The sequence below is a fragment of the Vanessa cardui genome, chromosome 29 (assembly GCF_905220365.1).
Source record: "Vanessa cardui chromosome 29, ilVanCard2.1, whole genome shotgun sequence".
In the NCBI taxonomy this organism is placed as follows: Eukaryota; Metazoa; Arthropoda; class Insecta; order Lepidoptera; family Nymphalidae; genus Vanessa; species Vanessa cardui.
The window spans coordinates 3134443-3160912 of record NC_061151.1 but is presented as its reverse complement, the minus strand read 5'-3'; the positions used below and the strand labels follow the sequence as shown (position 1 = coordinate 3160912).

General features: G+C 34.6%; 2 protein-coding genes across 2 annotated transcripts in view; one reads left to right on the top strand and one right to left on the bottom strand.

The window, feature by feature from the left end:
* The window catches only part of LOC124542020 (putative fatty acyl-CoA reductase CG5065), a 42120-nt gene extending 34020 nt beyond the window's left edge, over positions 1–8100 (top strand). The window contains exons 4-13 of the mRNA XM_047119977.1: positions 320–410; positions 1164–1309; positions 2011–2120; positions 2639–2722; positions 3149–3257; positions 4013–4089; positions 4633–4795; positions 5269–5419; positions 6823–6929; positions 7533–8100. Of these exons, the coding sequence (XP_046975933.1) occupies positions 320–410; positions 1164–1309; positions 2011–2120; positions 2639–2722; positions 3149–3257; positions 4013–4089; positions 4633–4795; positions 5269–5419; positions 6823–6929; positions 7533–7623 (1129 nt within the window). The 3' untranslated portion in view covers positions 7624–8100. The remainder of the gene's footprint in view (positions 1–319; positions 411–1163; positions 1310–2010; positions 2121–2638; positions 2723–3148; positions 3258–4012; positions 4090–4632; positions 4796–5268; positions 5420–6822; positions 6930–7532) is intronic.
* Positions 8101–10261: 2161 nt separating this feature from the next.
* On the bottom strand, positions 10262–22884 carry LOC124542021 (putative fatty acyl-CoA reductase CG5065). The gene is made up of 14 exons (XM_047119978.1): positions 22813–22884; positions 21532–21615; positions 19640–19756; positions 18177–18334; positions 17374–17464; positions 16693–16838; positions 15698–15807; positions 15015–15098; positions 14331–14439; positions 13795–13871; positions 12479–12641; positions 12066–12216; positions 11256–11362; positions 10262–10397 (listed from the first exon to the last, which is right to left on the bottom strand). Exons 2-14 carry the CDS (start codon positions 21604–21606, stop codon positions 10310–10312), a joined length of 1476 nt encoding a protein of 491 aa, XP_046975934.1. The 5' UTR covers positions 21607–21615; positions 22813–22884; the 3' UTR covers positions 10262–10309.
* Between the last annotated feature and the right edge of the window lie 3586 nt (positions 22885–26470).

The window sequence follows — 26470 nt, the reverse complement described above, 5'->3', positions numbered from 1 at the left end:
TCCTGTGCAGTCTGTCTATTCTTGCGCCCCCGAGAGTCTACGCCCTGTGCCTGGGCACCGGTGGCACCACCCTATTTACGCCACTGTCAACATCAACGAATAATAATAATTAAACTTTTACATATCATTAATATTATAATACATTATTAATTCAAAAGCTGCTTGAATGGATTTATTTTGATTTTAATAAAACAGTAACACTTTCAATTGTGCGTAGAAACCACATTCAGAACCGGTGGTAGCTTCACTTAATTGTTAAATGACGATTCAAAAGTGCTTGAATAATGTTTATTTTGATTTTGATTTCGTAATGTTCCAGATTCGACATGTTCATTCGGGATGCGGTGAATATGAATACAGTTGGTACATTGAAAGTCCTCAAATTAGCTGATGGAATGAAGAAATTGGAGGTGAGATATATTTATATATACTAACTGTGCCCGTGACATCGTGTGCGTTTGAATTTAATAAAATTTATAGCTGTAGCCTAAGTTACTCCTAGCAACAGTTAACTGCCAATGAAGTGTTCTGTCAAAATCGATCCAGCTGTTCCAGAGAATAACCGGAACAGACAGACAAACAGACGAAAATTGTAAAAACGTATATGTACCGTGTATAAAATTAGTAAAAAGCGACTATTTTAATATTACAAACAGACACTCCAAATTGAATATACAAAAGAAAATATATGAAAAAAAAAAAAATGTACCGAATTTTTTTCTACATGTAAATTGTTTTTGAGTTCAATTGTTTTACATTCGTAATCTGGTTGCTTTTTTTTCATAATGTGGTTTGTCTTACTTCGACTAAACATTAAAACCGCCTGGCCACGTCGCGTCGGCGAAATTCCCGTGGCCAGGCGGTAAGACATCTTTTAAGACTCTCTACGAAAATCTAATGAACACATTGGACATTGTTATGTCCCTTGTGCTTGTAGTTCCTCTGGCTCACTCTAATATTTGATGGGTCGTTGTTACCTACCCAGGACTGACAGACTGCCACAATCCCCTAATACCAAGTGGACGTTACAGAATACTGAGCACTAGTATTTGAGCTCAGAAATTCTAAAAAATTAGACTAGACAGCTAGAGCCCATATTTCTCATTATAAAAGACTTATTATAAAAAATATTACTTCTTTAAAGTATTGTCAAAATATTCCAGGTTTTCGTTCATGTATCAACATCCTACTGCCGCTGCGAAGTTCACACTTTGGAGGAACGTCTGTACCCAGCAAAGCACAGACCGCAGGATGTCATCGAATGCGTCAAGTGGATGGACGATGATCTCCTAACATACCTTCAGCCGAAGTTAGTTCTATGATTATATTATTGTCTATTTATAATCACTGCATAGTATAACACAAAGTCGCTTTCTCTGTCCCTATATATGTATCCTTAAATCTTTAAAACTACGCAACGGGTTTTGATGCGGTTTTTTTTAATAGATACAGTGATTCGAGAGGAAGGTTTTTGTATATAATATAAGGACAATATAGTAAAGAAACGCTGACAATTTTAGAATTTTGTAATGTGGTATCGTAAATAAACAAGTTCTGTAGTATATTTAGTATCAGTATTGCATCCGTGTGAAGCTAGTTGTAAATAAATTAAATTGAGGCACCAATCTCTCTCAGTTATTTAAGTAAATATATGTGGAGATTCCTACAACGACCATTGTTCTTCTTTTCGGCCATTTCTCTCAACAGATATGGCCCAAAAGCGTATGCAAATATTGTATTTTCTATTCTTTTACTGTAATATTCTATAGGGACTACATTTCAAAACGACATATGAGGTGACTTACGAGAAGGCTTTACGTGCTTTCTGAAACTGCGGGAATAATTTTTTTAAGATTCAATTAAAAAGAAACACACAATTGAAAACAACGTCATTACCGCAACGTAGTTTGCAACTCTAAAGACTAATAACTTCATAGTATGTAAACACATAATATAAAAAATCGAAGGCAATACATATGTTAATTAATTCTATAATTTAATTAATTCCAGACTTATAGAACCTCAACCGAACACGTATGCCTACACCAAGTCGCTGACTGAAGACCTGGTCTCGCAGTACGTCGGGAAGTACCCAATTGTGATCGCGAGACCGTCTATTGGTAAGATATGGAAAACATTTTTGGCCAGTGTAACTACAGGCACAAGGGACATAATATATTAGTTCCCAAGGTTGGTGGCACATTGACGATGTAAGGAATAGTTAATATTCTATGGGTGATGGTGAAGTGATGGTGGCCCATATGCTCGTCCGCCAACCTATAACATAAAAAAAAAACATTTGGCAAAAGTTGTTAAACAAATTAATTGGCATTTATAACTCTGTTTGGTACTTGGTCTGCTGTTATGGGTATATCCCAAATAAACAAACACTTGATTTACGTAGTTCAAAACTATATTGTGCACTATTAAGAGTTTATGATGAATATATCTTCATTTATAATACAACACCATTACACTTAACTACTTAAATCCACTTTAATTACTTCAAAAATTCCGATACATTTAAGATACAAAGCTTATTTGCAGGCCTACAGACCACATGTACCGAATTATTGATGGTTAATTGTGATTTTTTTCAAGAGAATATTGTAATGTTTTTTTTTAATGATGTTTTTAGTAACGGCAGCCTACAAGGAACCGTTACCTGGTTGGGTCGACAACATGAACGGTCCCACAGGACTCTTAGTAGGCGCTGGAAAAGGTGAGCCCTTTAAATCTTCAAATTATCGTCTGTGGTGGGATTAGGCCCATTTTCATTGAAGAATGAGCTAGCCCAGTGGTTAGATCGCGTGCATTAACCGATGATTGTTGGTTCAAAGAAGCACCACTGAATATTTATGTGCTAAATTTATGTGAATTTCGGCGGTGAAGGAAAACGTCTTGAAGAAACTTGCATGTGTCTAAGTTCATAGACATTCAGCCACATGTGTATTCCACCAAACCGCATTGGAACAGCGTGGTAGAATACGTTTCAAACCTTCTCCTCTAAGGGAGAGGAGGCCTTTAGCCCAGCTGTGGGAATTTACAGGTTGTTGTTGTTGTTGTACAACTTGTTTTATTATTCGCTGTTAATTTAATATGTGTGCTATATGAAGTCATTGGATTGAACTGAAATGTTTTTCGTCAGGAGTGATCCGCACAATGCATTGTAACGACTCGTACTTGGCCGATGTGATCCCTGTCGATATGGCCGTGAATGCTTGCATCTTGCTTTCATACCTAACAGCTGTGGAAAAGTAAGTATTCAATTATGTTCCATAATCAAACTGTAATTGGATTATAAGCTCTATTCCCTTACATTAAGGTCATAAATAAATTGTAGTTTCATAATTTTAAGAATATTTTTTACTTGGTTAGTAGGGCTTTGTGCAGGCCCCTCTGGGTAGGTACTACCCACTCATCAGTTACTCTACCGCCAAATAACAGTACTCAGTATTGTTATGTTTCGGTTTGTAGGGTGAGTGAGCCAGTGTAACTACAGGCACAAGGGACATGACATCTTAGTTCCCAAGGTTGGTGGCACATTGACGATGTAAGGAATTGGAATATTTTTTACAGCGTCATTGTCTATGGGTGATGGTGACCATTTACCATTAGGTGGCCCACATGCTCGTCCGCCAAACTATATCATAAAAAAAAAAACATTATTTTCTATTGTTAATAGCTTGAGTTTGCAAGAGCGACCAGGATCGAACATTGACCATTTAATATAAATGGTCAGTGGCTTTGCGCATTTGATGATCGTACGTAAGAACAGTAGAAACTCCTTCCCACACTTTATAAGAAAAAAAAAACTAAGACATGGTCGATCCTTCTCCCCCTCTAAATCGTCTTAAGTAATAAATGGATGGCCCCAAACTCTAAGTCAACTGTACGAACTTTCCATTAACATATTTGCGTACATTAAAAATTACACTGGCTCACTCAGCTCTTCAAGCAATTATTACTGTAAGTCCATAGACCATACTATAATAGAATGTTTGTCTTTCAGGCCGAAGGAGGTTCGAATCTGTAACATAACACAGTCCGGTCACAACCCCATCACTTGGGGCCAAGCACTCGACATGGGTAAGTAAAACTTCGATACTATAAATATAACACAATATAAAGAAAAATATTGCAATCATGTTTCACGATTCATAATATTTCGACAGTTTACAATCTGACAAGAGCCAAGATAGCCCAGTGTTTAGAAAGCGTGCATCTTAACAGATGATCGCGGGTTTAAGCCCAGGCAAGCACTACTGATTATTACTTGTGCTTAATTTGTGTTTATAATTCATCTCGTGTTCGAGGGTAAAGGAAAATATCCTGAGGAAACCTGCATGTGTCTAATTTCAAAGAAATTCTCGCACATGTGTATTCAATGAATCCGCATTGGAACAGCGTGGTGGAATATGTGCGGCACCTTCTCCTGAAAGGCAGGGGAGCCATTAACCTAGCAACAGGAAATTTACGGGCTGATTGTTACAATCTGACAAGATATATTGTAATCTAACAATGTTTTTAATCTTACGGTAACATATATAATATATGTTGAATAATATGCTTTATTTATTAATTTTTATTAAATAATTGCTTGTTAATTAATTAAATCCTATTATATTCAAGGTCGCATTCACGTGCAAGAGTTCCCATTCTCCGTGTGTCTTTGGTACCCCGGGGGCTCCCCAAAGAGCTCCAAGGTCCAGCATCAGATCGCTGCCTTCTTCACCCACCTCGTACCAGCTTACTTTGTCGATTTTATCATGTTTTTAATGGGCAAAAAGACTTTGTAAGTATACTTTACTTTATTACTTATATTAATTATATTATAGCAATACACATATACATTTTTAGTTATTTATTTATTTATTCTTAGGTTCAACAAAAATGACAATAATACTACAAAAATAAATAAATAATAATTAACACAATTTTAATTGTATTTCCTTTTATGTAATGCATACCTGCATGTATTCAACTATAACGCATATTTTTATTTTTGAAATGAAAAAAAATGCATTGTACAATATTAAGAACAGTAACAGCCAGAAAATTCCCACTGCTGGGTTAAAGCCGCCTCTCCCATTAAGGACAGGGATTTTGGAACATATTCCTTTGTTCCAATGCGGGTTGGTGAAATGTGATATGGACATTCTATGCGTGAAGAATCGACAAGAAACTCTTAGTAGATATCCTTTTGCACAACAAAATAATTGTCACTGTAATTTTAATTTTTAATTTTTGTAATTTTTCTTTTTCCAGCATGATAAAAATACAGAAACGCGTCAGTTACGGTCTAGACGTCCTACAGTACTACACAACGAAGGAATGGTTCTTCAGCAACGATAACTACAGATCTCTTTGTAAACAAGTTTCCAAAGTCGATAATGAAATATTTTACACCAACATGGAGGTGAGGATTATATATATTTATTATTTAGGGAACTGGCTAGTGGCTATATGAATCAGATGATGCTAAATGTTCGCCGGCCATAATTTAAAAATGCTTGAAGATTGTTTTTGTTTTATAACTGGTTATTATTAACTAGGATGTACCCTAGCAAGAAATACAAAAAATAAATAAATAGGGATACACTTTTGCATAAGCATTTTGGGGGTCATTTGATAGCTATTGTCCTGAACTATAACCCTTTAAAAGGGTCGTGACATATTACCCAGTAACCCTGTATATAGGTACTGTAGAAATTACCATTCATTACATGGGCACTGAGATGTTTGTGTCTGAAGGTAAATTGGCTTCTTCGTATATTGTAATAAAGTAACTCTGAATGTCTGTCGCTCTTTAACTGCCACACCGATGAACCGAATTTGACGAAATTTACTATAATGCAAACTTGAACTCCAAGCCCTTCCAAGGGGACATAGGCTAACGGCGTCAACTCGCATTACATATATCACTGTTGACGATAGATTTTCCTGTTTGGATTTAAAATTTGAGGAGTGGTTTGGTACTAAACCAGGTTTTGGATAAAGCTAAACAAAGTTATTACTAATGAATATATTTATAGTAATGAATATAATCGAGAGTAGTCAAAATAAGTGCCTAAAAAAAATATGGCTAAGACAAGCTACCTAAACCAAATAACTATCATTTTATCACCAAAATTATCTGTTTAAGATATTATGTCCTTTTTAGCTGATTTTTTGTGGGTTTGGCTGTTAGCGTATCACTGAGGACCCTGAGGACCTTGGTTCTTAATTAAGAGTTAGATAGGAAATTTATTGAGTATTTCTGTCAGGGAATTCTCAGTAAAAGCCAGGAGTTTCAAGGCTACTAATTGTTCCTCCTCGCTTAGGAATTAGTAATCCGTTGATTTGGGTCCTTGATCTTGAATCTGATTTGCGGTTTGCAATTTCCATCCAATCAAATTTCTACTTAGGGGATAGACTTCATTGTTGTTTTTGCACATAATTGTGATCTATAATTTTCCGTAATTCTTGTGCAATTAGCTCCTCATTAAGAGTAGACTTAGTGGTCAAAATAGGTCAGTAACGATAACATTTTATACCGGTAAAGAAGAATACAGTGACGTTGACGACTTCCGAGGTTGAGTAGTGTGTAAGCCGGTTTTCATGGGTACCCACCGCTGAGGTCCCGGGTTCGATTCCCGGCCGAGTCGATGTGGAAAAAGTTAATTAGTTAATATGTTGTCTTGAGTCTGGATGTTTGGTTGACCTGTTTCTTCTGATTTTCCATAACACAAGTGCTTTAGCTACTTACATTGGGATCAGAGTAATGTATGTAACGTTCAATATTTATAAACAAAGCCCTTAATTTTTTGTTTATTTAACTAGGTTGTGAACTGGAGTGCTTACATAAGGAACTACATAAAGGGCGCTCGGGAGTACTGCTGCAAAGAGGACCCTGCGACGTTACCACAGGCCAGGAAACTGCACAGACAGTAAGACCATCATCTATACATAAAATAAAATTGGAGTGTCTGTTTGTAATGTTAAAATAGCCCTTTTTTGACTCAATGTTTATTTATGAATCCACGGTACATATACCAATTTTTTTTTTTCACAATTTTCGTCTGTCTGTATATTTGTTCCGGCTAGTCTCTAGAATGCTTGGACCTATTTTGATGGGACTATCACTGGCAGATAGCTGATATAATAAGGAGTATATTAGGCTTATAATTTTTGTTTTTGTAAAATTATGACGCATATAAAGTTGCGGGCACCGATGATTGCCTGTGAATTTGAACCCAGTCAAGGACCATTTTCATGTGCGGTGAAGGAAAACATTGTTCGGAAACCTTCCCATGGAATATCAGAGCAGGATGGTAGAAATATCTCCATAGCCCCTCAACGGGAATGAAGGCATGGCCCAATAGAGGAATATTTAATGGCAGTTTAATTTAATTTTAGTTATACAAGCGTATTTTCAAATTTAAACAAAAAAAAATATGCTCTATCAATTAACATTTAACCACATCACCCCCCCCCCAAACAATAAACACTTCTGAGCGTGACAGTACATAAAATAATCACTTTTGTTTCAGATTGTACTACTTGGACAAGGCAGTTCAGTTTGTCGTCTATTTCCTAATCGCATACTTCATTTATTATTATATAATACGTTTATTTTGTTGATATATTATTAAATTATATTATATGTGTGTAAATAACATAAATAATGTTTTAACAAAGACATTTACCGTAAACTAGAGAATGTATCACAAATTAATTCCGATAATAATAACAAGAGTAATTTGGATTCAATGAATTTATTATGTATTTGAAAATTCAAGCATTTGTACCGATATGTTAGGTTGCAGCTAGAGTCATTATTTATATGTTCCTTTAAATAGTATTAGTAATTGAAATGAAAATTAATAAGAAAGAGCCTTCTCACCTCAGAAACAGATATGTCTCTCAAAATTTTAAACCACGTACTCTCATTGGTCAAATCAAATAGGGCCCTCTCATTGGTTAAAACAAATGGCGCGTGCTCATTGGTCAAAATAAAATAGCGCGCGCTTTCCCACCTCCTGTTACACACTTCCGTCCCTTTTCACGAAATCACTTCTACATTCTTAAGTATTTATAAACAAACTCTTGCAAACAATCAATACTTAATTAATATCCATTTATATACCGGTAAGGAGACAAGAATATGAAACTCCAAAAATTTACAACGACAGGAAAAATTGCGATTACAAATAAACAAAATCTTATATTGACATATTTCATGCGCTTTGCTATAAATCTGCTATATTAGACTACAAACAGTTATTGATTTATATATCTTTATTTATAGTTCAACAGTATTTCACTTAACTGTGTAGTAATTTACATATTAATCCTTTCAAAGTTTTAATAATTTCAATGACATTCAAACCGCCATTTTTACAGTTACCGCGAAACGTCAAAACTGTCAATGTCAAAGATTATTTGTGTTTCCCGCCATTTGAATTAAATACATACATAACTTGCTTGTATTGTTAATAGTTTAAATTTTAAACAGGTGAAATTGAGACGGTCATGAGAAATAATACTTACATAAAAATATTATTAAAACTAAATTAAAACCTTCTTGAAATTAGGCTGTCTGTCGTCTGTTTCATGTCTCATATTTAAAAAAAAAAAACATTTCTCATTTATTAATGAAGCTCTACAAATAATCTTTAAAGCTGTATAGCTCTTATTAATGTTTGTAATTGAGAGAACACCATATAGTACAAGAATTACATTATTATAAATTACATTATAATTTAATTCTGGCTATGCAATTTTTACTTAATATCTTACCTACTCCACCGTAACGTATTATATAAAATTGTTTTACGTTTGTTAATAAGACTTGGGACTGGAAATATATCAAGATTTTTTTTTTAATTAATGAACATTTAGTATTAATTATGAAATAAACATTGTTATTTTATAGTTTTAGTTTTGTAAATATAAATTGTATATGACAATAATTTTAATTGACTTTAACAAAGTAGTTTTTTAATTTGTAATTTCATTAAATGCAAAATTTGCAGTGCCAAATAATTTAATTGTGGAATAACGCAAATTAGCAATTTTTTGTTTTAAATGGATCCAGATTCAATTTAGTTTTAATGTGTTCTTTATTATTAATTATTGTTATTATTAAAAACCTCAATAAATTGTAACTTAATACTGGTATCAATAAAAGTATTTTGTGATATTCCATAATTTGCATAATTTTGCATTTTTATTTATAATATGTTTTACCAAATACCAAATGTAATTCATATTATTTGATAATTGTTATTATTTTTTATCTGTGGTATAATCATTAATTAAAGATTACAATATAATTCAATTACTTTTTTTTATTAGATTGACCTAAATCCTATTTTATTCAGATTAATTTTTTAATATTTAGTAAGTATTAATTTTTACTTTAATTGTCATAGTAAATTTAAATTGAATTTAATTTTCTTTTAATCTAGTTTCACCTACTGTAATTAAATTTAAAAAAGTTAAAAACTAAAATGTTTCTATGACAGAAAACAATAAAAATGTCACCAATTACAAGAACCTGATTGAGAAAAGACACGAATACTAACAACTTTTTTTTTTTAATTATCCTATTATTAACTCTTAATGTTTGTGTTGTTCTAGGTTAAGGATTAACAAGGAAATTAATACTACTATTCTTGACTTTAAAATTCAATTGAGTTTAGTGTCTCAACCGCACCGATCAATCTCATTCGTGTCTTCTCCATCCTACGTGACATTGGCGAAATAATCTGTGCCCTGCCGGCACAACTAAAAACCATTAAACTAAGAATTGAATTGAGAAAAGACACATCTAAAGGATTCTTGCTTTATTTTATTTTTTCATTACATTTCATTAAAATAAATCGTTACTTACAAAAAAAAACCATACTTTTTTAAAAAAATAATGTTTAGTGTGGCAATTTATATTAAAGTAAAAAAAAAATCTTTTTTTTCTTTCTTTATACTGACACTATTATATGATAAAGGAAGATCTACATACAATTATTTTTTGTAAACCCCAACAGATGTAAATTTTTTATCACACCCAAATTAGCTTATGACAGAATATCAATTGGGTCAACTTATTTACCTACATAAAAGATTTATATATAATTTACAAATTTTAACATATTTTTATTATTTAATATACTAAACAGGTTGAACCGCGTTTGTTTTTGCTACTAAATTAAAAAAAAAAAACAACTGTTTTTACTTTTAAATATTTTTTAATAAACAAAAACAATATTCAAGAGACAAAACAGTTTTCAAATATCGAATAATCAGATTGACACTCATTATGAACATTTTAACTTAATATACTACAACAATAATATAAAAAATATATAATAAGCAATATAACCATTAATTTGACAGCCACATCTAAAATGAACAATCTGGAACAAAAGGATTTCATTATTAATAAAGGAAAAAAATAAGAGGAAAACGTCACAATGACAAAATGACGTTTTACCGGCAATTGTTTTTTATTTTATTGTATAGATTGGCGGACGAGCTTATAGGCCACCTGATGGTAAGTGGTCACAACTCACAATCACCCATAGACAATGACGCGGTAAGAAATATTAACTATTCCTTACATTGTCAATGCGCCACCAACATTGAGAACTAAGATGTTATGTCCCTTGTGCCTGTAGTTACACCGGCTCACTCACCCTTCAAACCGAAACACAACAATACTGAGTACTGCTATTTGGCGGTGGAATAACTGATGAGTGAGTGGTACCTACTCAGACGGGCTTGCACAAAGCCCTACCACCAAGTAGCATGTTTTTATAAAGGGGATAATAATTAAATAAGAAATAAGAGGCTGCTGGTTCACTGTTTTAAAAAAGCATCAGCATCAGTATCAGCATGTTTCATACATAAGGATAAGTATACATGAAAATATAAAAATACTATTAGTTTTGAGGCAAAGAGGACTAAACCCTTAGACCCCAGCTACTTCTCCAATTTGAAGGCTGTTCAATCTGTGCTGTATCAATGATAAACCAGTACCTTTTGCTAGAAGTTGTCACCTTAAGATCTATGGACATATTTATACTTCTATACTAATATTATAAATGTGAAAGTTTCTCTGAATGTCTGGCGCTCTTTCACTACCAAACCAGTGTACCGAATTTGATTAAATTTGTTATGAAGCAAACTTGAACTCGAAAGAAGGACATTTTTGTGCCTAACACATGACAACCACCCCCTAAAACGTGAGGAAAGTCGCAGGCACAGTAACTCACCTTCGATTAAGCTTCCTAGCATATGGTAGCGTAGAAAGATCCTCCTTGCAGCAGTACTCTCGTGCACCAAGTATGTAGTTCTTTATGTAGTCATCCCAGTTGAAAACCTAAAACATATATAATATTATAGCCCAATTGTTGTTTTAAAACAACAACTGAGCCATCTCACAACAGATTGATGTTACAAAGAAAGGCAATCATCACTGAATTTTATTAAAGGAAAACATCGTGAGGACGCCCATATGTGTCTAATTTCGTCAAAATGGAATATTCTCTAAACTTCTTCCTCAAAGGAAGAGAAGGCCTTAGCCCAGCAGTAGGAAATATACTGGCTGTTTGTGTAAAGTTTGAAGTACCCCGACTTTGTTATAGTCATACGAAAATCTATATTTTGCTTTGATAAAGGAAACCAGACCATCAAATTCAAACTCAACACTAACTCAACTTTTTTAACTTAATAAAGAAATATTCAGGTTTACGTTATAACCATGTACATTTAGGCAAAGGTGGATTTTACGCTTTTTGGGATTCAGTTGAAAATGATATTTTACCAAGCAGTATTTTGATTGCCTGTACAATTTGCGTTACATTTATCAGAAGATTTTATACGAAGCGTACATGACGCAGTTGTGATAGATTTCGTGATCTGTGTAAGAAAAATCTTCTGGCGCGTTGAGAGCATTTCATATTAATATACATTAATATTTCTTGCAGTGCAATAGTTTGGAGACTGTGGAGTGTCTCCTTCTCTTCTTCTACTAGAATACTTCTAATACTATTGTAGAATACGTTACATTTATAATTTCTTACCAAACTGTCTGTATAAAATATTTCATTGTCTTCTTTAGAAATACGTTTCGATAGAGATCTGAAATATTCGTTTTTAAAGCACCACTCTTTGATGGTATAATGGTGAAAGACCTCGATGCCATCCGCAATTCGTTTCTGTAAATTCACCATGCTGGAAAAATAATATTATTTTAGGTAAAGGCGATACATTCTGATTTGACCTTTAAACTTTACACAAGAACAGGTGACAGTCCGTCTTTGAATGGCCGAAAGGCATAATCCTATATAATGCCCCCCTCCTCCATATATATGAAATCTGGTTGACTGTCATATCTCTAGGCTGCGCATGAATCGTTATAGTATTCTCTCAGGTATCTGCTGATCACGAAGAAAGGGCATCTAAAGACGAAGAATATATAATCCCATGTGCTTACAAAGTGTCTCTCCCCAGCAAAATCATCAATAAATCCACCAAATAGGCCGGTATGACGTGAGCAAAGAAAGCGTGGATCTGGTGATGTAATTTGAACTTCTTTATCGAACCGCCTGGGTACCACAGGCAAATGGAGAACGGATATTCATGGATGTGCTTGCGACCTGAAAAAAGACAACTTTACATTCTTATATGGATATAATGGTATGTCCATTGCTGGACGAAGTCATCACATTGAAGATGGTTTAACTTCTAATTAACCACCAAAGTTGTGGAGTCCTGAGTAACCATAAAATTTTGACAATATTGCAAATAATGACAGAAAATCTGGTGACGATTCAGACGACGAGAGATCAGTGATTCTCAAAGTGTGGCCCCCAGGGGTTCTCGGGAGTCATGTTTGGGGTCTATGTAGGCGTGAATAAAAAATAAAGGGCTATAAGATGTTAATTGGGGGGAGGGGGGTCCACGAAAATTTAACTGTTTAGAGCAAGATAGATAGATTGTAAAGAGAAATTTAAGCATAGTTATATTATTTTTTTTCTTGTAATTCTTTTCTTTTATTAAGTAAAATGTTAGAAATTTACTATTTTTCGTTTTTATTTTACCTATCGGAATATAGGGACAGAACTCAGAAGCGACACAATTTTTATTTTTTGGCGACTTTAAGAATGTGGTAGAAATGTAGCAGCACCACCCGGTTACACCGAAACCAATAAAATTTTGAAAGTTGTCCACGAGAAAACTAAGTCTAGGAACTACTGATTTAGAGGAACACTAAGTCTTCAGTTATATTTTGCACCTCTTTATTATTACTGATACATAAAATTAAGTTAATATTAAATATGTTAACAATGATTGCAGGTTCAAACCCAGGCAAGCACCACTGATCATTCATGTGCTGAATATGTGTTTATATGTAAATCATCCCATCTCGTGCTTGGAGGTGTAGAAAAGCGTCGTGAGGAAACCTGAATATGTCTAATTTGGTGGTGGAATATGTTTTAAACCTTATCCTCAAAGGGAGAGGAGAGCTTATCCCATTAGTGGGAAATTTACAGGCTGTAAATATAAAACTAGGTTGACTATTGATTGTATATGAAGTCATCATGGTTATTCTCATTGCTCTATTTTATATCTTCCTGTAAATTCAATTAATACATGATATAAAAAAAACAAATCCATTTTTGAGTTTGTACAGTGCACTCATACTACTTTAGTAGTATGAGGAAGATTACTTCAGACTAATTTGCTTAAAAAAATTGTGTTGGTTTTTCAAATGATTAGAGACAAAAAGTCCTGTACAGTTGTAGTTACCAGCATCCAAAGATTCTTTCCAAGTTAAGGGATTTCGTCTAGACTGTGTTATATTGCAGACTGTAACTTCTTTTGATCTGAAACGTAATCGGAAAGTTAGAGGACAGAGAATTGGTGATATTAGAAAATTAGAGACCAAACACTTGGTGACATTAAAAAATAAGCCTGTGTTAAATGAAAAATATGGTTGATGACAAAATACTAATTATAATATTTTCATAAATATATAGGTGGGTACAAGTCGAGATGGTCTAGTGGTTAGAACGCGTGCATCTTAACCGATGATTTTGGGTTAAGGTAAGCACCACTATATATGTGCTTAATTTGTGTTTATAATTCATCTCGTGCTCGGCGGTAAAGGAAAACATCGCGAGGAAACCTGCATCATCGATATTCTGCCACATGTGCATTCCACCAACCCGAATTAGAACAGAGTGGTGGAATATGTTCCAAACCCTCTCCTTAATGGGAGAGGAGGCCTTAGTCATTGTTGTATGGGGTTTTCATGCAAAGGTAATGTTTCTATCTCCACTTACTGTTCCAAGCCACAGAAGTATGAAAGCAGTATACATGCATTGACAGCCATATCTACAGGGACGAGATCGGCTTGATAATTTTCATTGCATACCATTGTACGAATGACACCTGCCGAAAAAAAAAAGTTTTAACGAGGACTCTTGATGCTAGCTTTTGTAAGTTTGGAGGTCAAATTATAATGGATATAAATCGTTAAGTTAGAGATAATTGCTTGTTTATTGTTCATCAAAATGTGTTTGTAGAGCATACAGTGTTCGTACAGATAAAATATATTTGTCATATTATTTTTTTGTCTCGTTCGTCTAGTAGCTAAAGATCTGCTAGCAGGTGTAATCAGGGGAACCAAAACTAAAACCAAAGGTCAGGCCATAAATAATTGGGGTTTTTCTATGGAATATTGAAAGTAAGGCATTTGGTAGCTGAAAGTTGGAAGTGCGAACACTGTTCTACCTCGGACAGCACACAAAACTGATGGTAATTTCCAGTCCTATCAGATTTGACGTACCATCGGATTATGTGTGAGGTAATTGACAGTGCACCTATCTTTGCACCAACATGAGTACTATAGTATGTCCTGGGTTTGGGCTCCTTAGAAACCACTGTGACCGAAAACGACCTGACCACCAACATCTTATGAAATTCTATCAATAAATGGGTTATTTTGGTAATGTGTCATTTATTACCTTTACCACCCCCAATTAAAATGCCTGTTGGTCCGTTTAAATTATCAATCCAACCAGGCATAGGCTCCTTATAAGCGGCTGTCACTGAAAGCAAAATCGTATATATTTAATTTAATACACATCAGATAAGTTACATTTTTATTTTATTAGAAAAAGGCTGGCAGACTGACAAAAGGCCCTGATGTGGTCACTACTATCTATGACTGAAGGTGATAGTGAAATATTAACCATTTTTACTTTACCAATGCCCCACAAACCGAAGGAATTAGAATAAATATAGTCATGCGGTAACAGACATACAGTGTTACTAGTTCCCGGGTTCGATCGGCCGAGTTGATGGAGAAAAAGTTCACTGATTTTCTATCTTGTCTCGGGTCTGTTTTTGTGGTGTCGTCGTTCGTGGTAGCTTCACTTAATATAATTGTTAAGTTACGATTCGTAAGTGCTTGTAATACCCTATTCGAATAAAGTATATTTTGATGTTGAAACTTTTGTTGTTCTTAAGAATTCCAGAACATTACCAAATATTATACATACCACAATGTTTTTCATCGTTTCAGCTAATTCCAGAATTTGAAGAGTGCCTTTTGTATCCATAACACAAGTGCTTTAGCTACTCACTTTTGGATCAGAGTTATGTATGTGATGTCGTTTTATATTTATTATTATTATGAGCAACTTACCGATTGATAAACGTCCAATAGTTACTGGAAATTTGGACGTGTATTTCGCTACGAGATTTTCTGTTATCGCTTTGGTATACGAGTAGGTGTTGGGTTCAGATGATATTAATCTGTTGATAAAAATACTGAATATACAGATTTGGTCTTAATACCAGTAATAGGAAGCTTAGTTACTTAATCGATCAAAACATTTAAAAAAATATGAGGTATATATTGGTGGATGAGCCACTTGGTGGTAAGTGATCACCACCAATAGAGAATGGCACTGTAAGAAATATTAATGGTTATTATTTCGTACACCAACAATGTGACACAAATCTTGGAAACTAAGACATTAATTTCCTTGTGCCTGGTTTGTTAGTTAGTGCCCTTCAAACCGGATCAGAAAACGGTTCTTCAACTTAATTTCCGAAGCAAGAATTTCTTTCAAAATATCATTTTATAAATGAAACTTGAACAGTCATCACATTAGGCAACGTAAGAGATTCGCCAATTACTAAATTGGCAAATGTTTTTCAACTATGGATAATACTATATGTTTGACATGATAGTTTATAAAGGCGTTTTTATTATTATTATTTATGTGTTCTAGAGTAGAGACCGCGTCTCGGCAAACGTAGTGTAGGACGTCCTCAGGCACGGTGGAGTGACGATATACGCAAGGCGACTGGCAGGAGCTGGATGTGAGTAGCTGGAGAAGGACCACAGTGGCGTGCACTTGGAGAGGCCTAAGTCCAACCGTGGGCAAAAACGGGCTGATGCTGATGATGTTGATGATGATGCTATATTATACTTTTATGTTTTACACAACTGATAAGCTGGTAATCCAAAACGTATATTCGTACTTTAAAATGGTGTTTATGACAAAAACTTATAGTCACAAAAAACTGCATCTAAATCCGTTGTGAAGTTTTAAAGATCTAAGCATACATAGGGACAGACAGCGGTAGGCGGCTTTGTTTTATACTATATAATGATGATAATGATTTACTAACTTTGGCTCCAAGTAATCAAGAGTGTCATCGTCCAGCCAATCGACTAGCTGTATTATCTTCTCTGGATCGTGAACAGGTGGATACATCTTTTCCTCTAAAACATCTATATAGCAACGACAATAAGCCGTTGACAAATGCACGAAAGCCTGAAATTTAAATCGTTTTCTAGGTTACTCTAGTATGCTGTTTCAAATACAATATTATACAAAATAACTGAAGGCATATTATTCAGTACAAGATTATACAGATGACAAAAAAGTATGGAGTTAATACTTGTTGACTTCCAGACAGGATATATTACATACACATATAATTGTATTGAATTAACATGGATTTTTATTTTTATATGTCGATGAAGAGTAACTACTGTTCTTGCCGGTTCTTCTTGGTAGAATCTACTCTCCGAACCGGTGGTAGCTTCACTTAATATAGTTGTTAAGGTGCTTGTAACCCCCTATTTGAATAGAGTATATTTTGTTTTTGAAGGTTTGGTTGTTCTTAAGAATTCAAGAATATTTTTTTATGTTATAGGAACTATAGAGAAATAAATAGAACTAAACGAGCAGGAGGCTCACCTGATGGAAAGCGATCACCATCGCCCATGGACATCTGCAACGACGGGGGGCTTGCAGGTGCGTTGCCGGCCTTTAAGGAAGGAACATTACCAAATATTATACTTACCACAATGTTTTTCATCGTTTCAGCTAATTCCAGAACTCGGAGCGTGCCTTTCGTATTCATTTCAAGGGCAACCTTTAATTTTTGATCAAATCTGAAAATAGAGATAGTGTAGTAATTTGTGTTTAAAAATTTATATATTTAATGATTTTATTTATTTCTAATATTAGTATTTTTACTTTGTTGTTTTTTTTTTCATTCGTAAATATATAAATAAATAGGTTTTTTTTATATAATTATAGCAATGTGCCATTATTAGGAATCACTGTTATTCCTATTTGCTTCTTCATTTAAGCTTAAAGTTAGTACAGGGAGAAGGGACAAGGGGCGAAACGTCAGGGAGGAGGGAAGAAAATAGCCTAAGAGATCCAGGAAACGTACCACTTTTTACATCGATTGATATGAAAATAAAAATAAAAGGGTACCCTTTTAGTATTGTATATTACAAAAATATGAAATTCAGGGTAATAAATTGACCAAAAACCAATTATATTAAATAAGAAATTTTGACTTTGAGTTGTGCATTACAAAGAAAAAGCCCTTATATTTGTAGAAAATTTTCGAACAATTTTCAAACCCGCGAGGTTTGGATATTGAGGGTTATTATTATTACTTAAGTTAATCTATGACTAATATAATGATATACATTGATTTGCATCGAAATATTAAGTTTTACTTAGTTTGCCTGAAGTGTGGCCTATCTCCGTTTTGGGGATATTCGAACCACCAAAACGCAACCATTTTCTGATCTGAAAACTAAAAATCAAGTCGAAAAACTTCTGCAAAATCCAAATCATAACCCTGACCTGACACATGCCGCACTGTGGATCACGATGTTGCAGCACCGCTCCAGTTCTTGACGGTCATCATTGGAGATGCCCAAATCATTTTCCAAAATATCTCCAGCTATCAGTCTCAGCTTCTTGAATGAATCCGGTTCTTTCTCTCGTAATCTTTCAAAAATCTATAATATAATATATTGGTTACGTTCAACATTATCGCGGGTGAAATGACCACTGTTGGGCAAAAGTCTTTCAAAAGTTTAGGAGAATTGAAGACTGGAATAGGAGAGCTAGATTCAAACCTGACTAGACCAGTCTTCTCTCCAAACTATCATCGAGAAGGGGATACAAGAACACTGTTTCTCGCATACACCAGAAAAGTCGCAGAAAAGAATAGTTCGTCCGCTGCGCCATCTTTAAAACCCAACAACCATAAATATCTGATATCCCGTAACCGTCTATGACTTGTCGGCTGTAATTTTAATTAATGCTTCTTATAAACCCAATGTCAAAGGTGACCAATTATAATTAACATTTAACCGTCTTTCTAATTATACAAAAAATAAATAACTTATAATACTGCACCTACATTAAAATTGTTAATGAGTGAATTAGTTAATATGTCATGTTTACTAATTCAACAACGGCTTAACTAAAATTAGATTTAAATATTCACATGTTATGCTAAGTAATATTTACAAGGAAAAGTGTGTTATTGTAAATATATATTATTTCGAATTAACTTAGTCTAGTGGCTGGAGTCCGCAACTCCGAAAGTTTTGAGCTCAAAATTCAGATTTAAATATTTAAATGTTTATTTCATCAATAACCAAGACAGTACAATAACATATTAAAGGCTGACTTCCTCTTTAGAGTGCCGTGAGCTCCCGTGACAGAAGAAGTCGCTCTTCCTCAACACACTCATACTTTAATTCAAAGTTATAAGATGAAACAGGCTAAGAATTACAAAATATAGTTAATGGTAGAACGCGCGCGCGTGTGTATCTCTCTCTCTGTGTGTGTGTGTGTGTGTGTTTGTGTGTGTGTGTGTGTGTGTGTGTGTGTGTGTGTGTGTGTGTGTGTGTGTGTGTGTGTGTGTGTGTGTGTGTGTGTGTGTGTGTGTGTGTGTGTGTGTGTGTGTGTGTGTGTGTGTGTGTGTGTGTGTGTGTGTGTGTGTGTGTGTGTGTGTGTGTGTGTGTGTGTGTGTGTGTGTGTGTGTGTGTGTGTGTGTGGGTGGGTGGGTGGGTGTGTGTGTGTGTGTGTGTGTGTGTGTGTGTGTGTGTGTGTGTGTGTGTGTGTGTGTGTGTGGCAACAGATTGTCTGTTTCTGAGATTCCAAGGAATGGGAACATACCTTCCAGATTTCGGGCTGTATAGAAAATTCTCGAAGTACCCCCATAAGATTTTATTTAATTTGTACTGTTCACCAATACGTTGGAAAGGGAAGAACTGTACCAGTTTATTTGTAAGTAAAAGTCCAGTACATACCTTATTGTTCCAGAGTTCTTTTAGTCTTTCTTCAGCACTTAAGCCTTTCTTCGGTCTTGTTAGGAGATAAATTGTTTTGATCCCAGGGCATGCTCTCAGCAATTTCTCGACTAACGCCTGTGAAATAATAATAAGCTTTTCTCATAACCACGGGAAGCACTACCTTTCAAACAAAAAAAAAATTATCAAAATCGGTCCACCCAGTGAAAAGTTATGAGGTAACAAACATAAAAAAAAAAAAAAAAATACAGACGAATTGATAACCTCCTCCTTTTGGAAGTCGGTTGAAAACAAAGTCGCTTTTTCTGTCCCTATATCTTTAAATCTACGCAACGGATTTTGATGCGGTTTTTTTTAAAAGATAGTGTGATTCAAGGGGAAGGTTTGTGTATATAATACATGAACAATATAGTAAAGAAACACTGATAATTTGAGAAGTTTGCGATGTGATGTCGTATATAAACAAATTCTGTAGTATATTTAGTATCAGTATTGCACCCGTGCGAAGCCGGGGTGGGTAGCTAGTTGATTATAATATTCGACTATGATAATTACATAAACATAACCACATTACGGAAGGTGACTCAAATATCCAAATAACCTATAAATAAAAGATTCGACCGAGTATCGCTAACGTGCTCCTCAGAATTGTTCCGTTCCCTTCCGTTCCGTTACTTTGTCATGGATCCTGTGCTCAGAACCTTACCAAACTTTCACCAAATTACCCTTGAAGTATATATTTTATAATAAAAAAAGAATTATCAAAATTGGTTAACGTGATTTTCAGTTATTCACCTATTTGTCGCGCATATACATAATGCAAATTTAAGACTTATGTCGTTTTCACATGGATACCATCATCGGAAAAAAAAATAAAAAAATGGGACCCCACGGGAAGCACTACCTTTCAAACAAAAAAAAAATTATCAAAATCGGTCCACCCAGTGAAAAGTTATGAGGTAACAAACATAAAAAAAAAAAAATACAGTCGAATTGATAACCTCCTCCTTTTGGAAGTCGGTTGAAAATACTAGCTACCTACGTTATCAAATAAACTGTATTGATGTGTAATTACCCCCTTGCGTAACGTATACGTTACAAAATATTACGAACTATATATTTTCGTATTAAACAAATCAGTATAGTATATGTATAGGTACATGTTTACATGATAATCATACAAGAACGCATTGTGTCGGACAAATGCAGGAGTATTTTGTTATTTTTACATTATACGACGTCGGAACTCGGACCCATAGATCAACGCATTTCTTCGCAAACTAGGACACGTTTATATGCGCGTTAGTTTAGATATGATAAGACCATTAGCGAGTTAAAATCTCAGTATTTAAATAAAATAAGAAAATATCGTTTTCACGGATGTGTTCTAATACATTTATAGTACAAAAATCTCGTTTTTGCCAAAAATCATGATAAACGAGAAAAAAAGACACATGAACAAATTATACAAACACATTTCATGTTATTAAATTTTACAACATATATATAATATGTATAATTTGTATTTATATCAAAGAAAAAACATAGTTAAAGTTCTGGTAGGCTTGGAGTGACAAAGGAATGGAGGCTAATTAATACCGTAGAAATAAATTTGTAACAGACTTTGTTTATAATTTATTTGCTCTTAAAATAGTAACAGTAATTTGATTACATCAAGATAGCTTCACCTTATTGTAAAATGACGATTCAAAAGTTCTTCTAAAAGCCTACTTGAATAAAGTTTATTTTGATTTTGATTTTTTGATTATCTTAACAAAAATTACATAAAAATGGTAACTCATCTGAATTGCTATAGTACGAGCTTCTCTCTTGTTAAGAACCCAGGGCAGTTGCCTCGACCCTGATTGTAAATAAATTGATAGGCTACTAACCTTTCCAAGGAACCCAGTCGCACCGGTAACAAAGACACATTTGTCTTTATAGAACTCAGCAACAGATGGCTGCATAATTAATATCTGAAATGGGTCATTAATATTAGCTCCATAAACTGGTTCGCTAATAATGATAAAATCTTTTCTACACAAATGTTTTGTAATAAAGACAAAACCTCTCCATAAAAATAGGGAAGGAAGCCTTTTTCAACAGTAGGAGATGCTGTTACCCTACGTTACGTTCTTACAAAGTTACATATAGAATAAACTACCATAACCACCCAATCATCAGTTATTCTACCGCCAAATAACAGTACCCAGCATTGTTGTGTTCCGGTGTGAAGGGCGAGTTAGCCAGTGTAACTACAGGCACAAGGGACATAACGCCTTAGTTCCCAAGGTTGGAGGCACATTGACGATGTAAGTAATAGTTAATATTTCTTACAGCGTCATTGTCTATGGGTGATGGTGACCACTTATCATCAGATGGCCCATATGCTCGTCCACCAACCCATACCATAAAAAATGTGTGTAGCATAAATGAGCTTGTAACCTAAGGCACATAACACCTTAGTTTCCAAGGTCAGTGTCATACTGACGATGCATTTTTTAAGATGCCAATTTAAATGTGCAAATGGTGTTTTTCACGAGGTCGTCTGATGAGTTTATTTCCAACGCTGTTCATTAATGAAAGTAGCCTTTGTCCCGGGACACAGACTATCTTCATAGCAAATTTCATTTCCATTGGATCAGCGGTTGTCATGAAGAGGTGAAGACAGGGATTTTTTTTCCATTTATTAAAATACATATAAGCATTACAGCTACTGATTGATTGTCAGATTAAACACTGCCGTTGTTTCGGAACGCGTGCATCTTAACCGATGACTGCAAGTTCGAACCCAAGTAAGCACCACTGAATATTCATGTGCATTTATGTTTATAATTCATCTCGTGCTCGTCAGTGAAGGAAAACATCGTGAGGTGCATTTGTCGAATTTCATAGACATTCTGCCACGTGTTTATTCCATCAAACCGCATTGGAACAGCGTGGTACAATATGTTCCAAACTTAATCCTAAAGAGGAGTGGAGCCCAGCAGTGGGAAATTTACAGGCTGTTGTTGTTTCGGAAAAGAAATTACCCTGACCTGATCAGAACCGGAAAAAGAAATGACAATGTAACGGTACCAGCGTACCTAGACTGAAACAACGATTATGCTATGTCCAAAATCACTTGTTTTAAAAGCTTTAGAAGTAAAAAATAACAGCAAAATAATATTCACCTGTTCAAATGTTTAAATGAACTGTTTAAGCACCTTTTTAAAAACGTTTTGCAATGATAGCAGAATCGCGATCAATGCTACGCGGTCATGAGCTAATATATTATTTATATTACTTTATGTTAAATAAATGCTTTATCATAATTACGTGAGTATTATAATTGGTTTGCTGTTTAACATATATTTATTGTAAACACACTTATGTTACAGGATCTGGGAAATGTTATGAAAAATATATATGTTAAATTTTTTTTCAACAATATTTGTAAACATAAGAATTAATAACATTAAGTGCAATGATATTCTAATAAACAGATATGTTATACCCATACTAAACAACAGAAAAAAGTGTGCCGCGCCGGGGACCGTTTATTTTACATTTCGTTACAAGTAAAAAGGATAGCTTGACAAAAACAATAAGTAAAAGGGATAACTAGAGGTTTTAATTACGCAAAACGTATTACTACGTAATAATGATGTATTATAACGTATTACTACGTAAAACGACTAAAAGCAAACGTCCCAATTAGGACGTTTTCTAGTCTTCACTTTTGACGCGTTAATGACATATCTGTTTACTAGAACATCATTGATTAAGTGTAAAAATGTAGTAAAATCCTGAGAGAATGTTTTATTCCGAAATGTCTATATTAAAAAGGATAATCATCAAAATTGATACCATAAAATCTTAATTCCGTAAAAGAGAGAATGTTTCTCAGTTACTTTGTTTCGGTCAGAATTCATTATTACAATGTTTATTATTTATGAGTTATAAGGATTTACAATTTTCACATTAATTTTCTTGGTGGGGTTCTTGTAGGGCTTTGTGCAAGCCCGTCTGGGTAGGTACCACCCACTCATCAGTTATTCTACCGCCAAACAACAGTACTCAGTACTGTTGTGTTACGGTTTGAAGGGTGAATGAGCCAGTGTAACTACAGGCACAAGGGACATAATATTTTAGTTCCTAAGGTTGGTGGCGCATTGACGATTTAAGGAATAGTTAATATTTTTTACAACGTCATTGTCTATGGGTGATGGTGACCACTTACCATCAGGTGGCCCATATGCTCGTCCGTCAATCTACATCATAAAAGAAAAACCCACGTCCCACGTCGCATGGGGAAGTCTGTGGAGCTTGGAAGGCGCTGAAATACCTATTAAGAATCAGCGGTCCCCACTCTTTTCAGAGGGCATCACGGGCTCATTTGCGCATGAGCCTGACGTTTGTAAAGCTTGGAGCTGTCACCACGCTACTTCAGCGCAGGTTGTATGTACGGTCGCAATTTCATTGAAATTAAAAAAAACTTGCAAATTTCCTTACGATTTTTTCCTTCAAAAGCACATGAAAATTCAGTGGTTGTGAAGTGATTTATCTGGATTTGAACCCGCAACCATAAGCTAATCTGAACGGTCCTAACGACTGGGCTATTTTGGCCATAATATGTCGAATGTCAATTATAAAAAAAAAAATTATAGACAAACAAGATTTGTGTTTTTTTATATTATTATAAACGCATCGTGACTTAATATCCCCACCGAGGTCAAAGAGCAAACAACAAAAAGCATATGAATATTAATAGCAGAAAGTTGAATTATATATTAATTAAAGCGTTTTAATTATTATTTTTTCGACTAATATAGAAATAATAAAAAGAACGAGAGTATAAAAAATAATATACAACTAAAGTTAGTCCACGTTACAATTAACATGTCATACCTCCCTAGAAATGAAATTTCCAAAAAAGTGGGGTCCAGTATCGTTTACGTCAGCATGGTATCATCTTCATCATTCTCCTGCCCGTATTCCAATGTTACTCCTTCTATACTGCTCTGACAGACGTCATCTCACAAGTAACATTCTTTATAACCATATCGTCTTTCACACAATCCATTCATCGTTTCCTTGGTCGTCCTCTATCGCTATACCCATCCACATCCATGCTCAAGACCTTCCTCACAATATGTTCCTCATTCCTCCAATTAATTTACATAAGAATTATAATTAATTCCATTGCAGGTACAGTTTCAGTTCCCGTGATGTCGTCTGAAGTATTTATTTTATGGGAGAATTTTGGGAAGGGAAACTCTATGATTTTTAACTGTACGAAGTCTAGAGAACATTATTTAAAAAATACATATATGGCGTGCACTCAGCTACAGTCAGAGTAGGAAAACCTTCGTCAGTTTTCAAATTCGTTCCTTTATCAAGACCTCTTAGCACCTTTTGGATCTAAACATCGAATCATTGCGACGCAATATGTCATTCTCGATCGGTAAAGCACATTGTCGCTCGTACTGAGCACACGAAAATAGATCTTATGGTGATGAACTTTTTCTTACCCCTGTACTGACTATACCTGATCATTAGTCCGAGGACACAATGCTACCAACACGACGATATCATTGAATTTAATAATAAAATTATATATAGAAAGTTATATGATACTTCTATTTCATTATTTTATTTAAATTTGGAAGACCTATTATTGTTTTAATTATATATATAACTTGGTAGGACTTTCTTTAGGGGATTCATTTTTATTATAAAATTCTGCAAATATACCATAGGCATGTATAGTACGACACAACTTAGATGTCGCATCGGCAAAATTCGAAAAAACCGATCACATCCGAATTGAGTATGCTATCCCAAATTATCAATATTTATTTATCATGCGAATATGATTTTTACACAAACGTAATAACTTGTAATATCATATGACCTAATATATTCGTCAATTTGACGCGTCGATTAACATGCACTTGATTTCTCTGACGCGATACTATCGCCAAAACCTTAACTATCGATAGACTAATGTCACGTGTCAATACTATCGATAGTATCGATACTATCGATAGTTGCCCGTGAACAATACTTTTGATACTATCAACAGTTTTGCAAAATCCATTACTTTTAAACCAAACTATCGAATACTATCGATAGTATCGATAGTATTCGATAGTATCGATAGTATTGATAAAAACGACAGTGTCGGTAGAACTATCGAATCGAGTTTTCGAGGTCAACTATCAATAGTTCTGCGACACAACTTTGCACTTTATCTAATATTTTGTGTTTCTCTTATGTATTCATATGTGCGCAAATAATAATATATAAATATTTAGTATCTGTATTACAATCGTACGAAGCCGGGCACCCGCCCGGCTTCGTACAAATGCAATACTGGTACAAATCGTTTGGCGATAAAAAAAATTACTTCTTTGCAGTGGTATGGCGGCCATTGGGAACAGTCGGAAAAGTATGGCAAGGTGATTTTCGTGAATGGTTACTCGACGACAATTAGTTATGCAAAAATTAGCCTGGTACAAATGGTTGAATTGTTTTATTAAAATTAATGTATTCGCGTCGGTATGGCGGGCTGTAAGCCACACCCGAGAAGTATGGCATTACGCTACCGCCTACTTCGTTTTTTTTCGACTATCTGAAAATACAAGCATTTTTGTGGAATAAATCGTTCGACACTCGTTATTTTTCCGACGCGTTCGATTAACGGCCACGCTAGTGGGCCGCCGGTGCGAGCGCTACGACCATCATTTTCCTTTTTGCCTTTACGTGATTAGACCCCTGAAGAACCGCCATACTGGTACAAATGACCAAATATTTTGTCATTATCATCTCCCGGTCTATATGGAATAC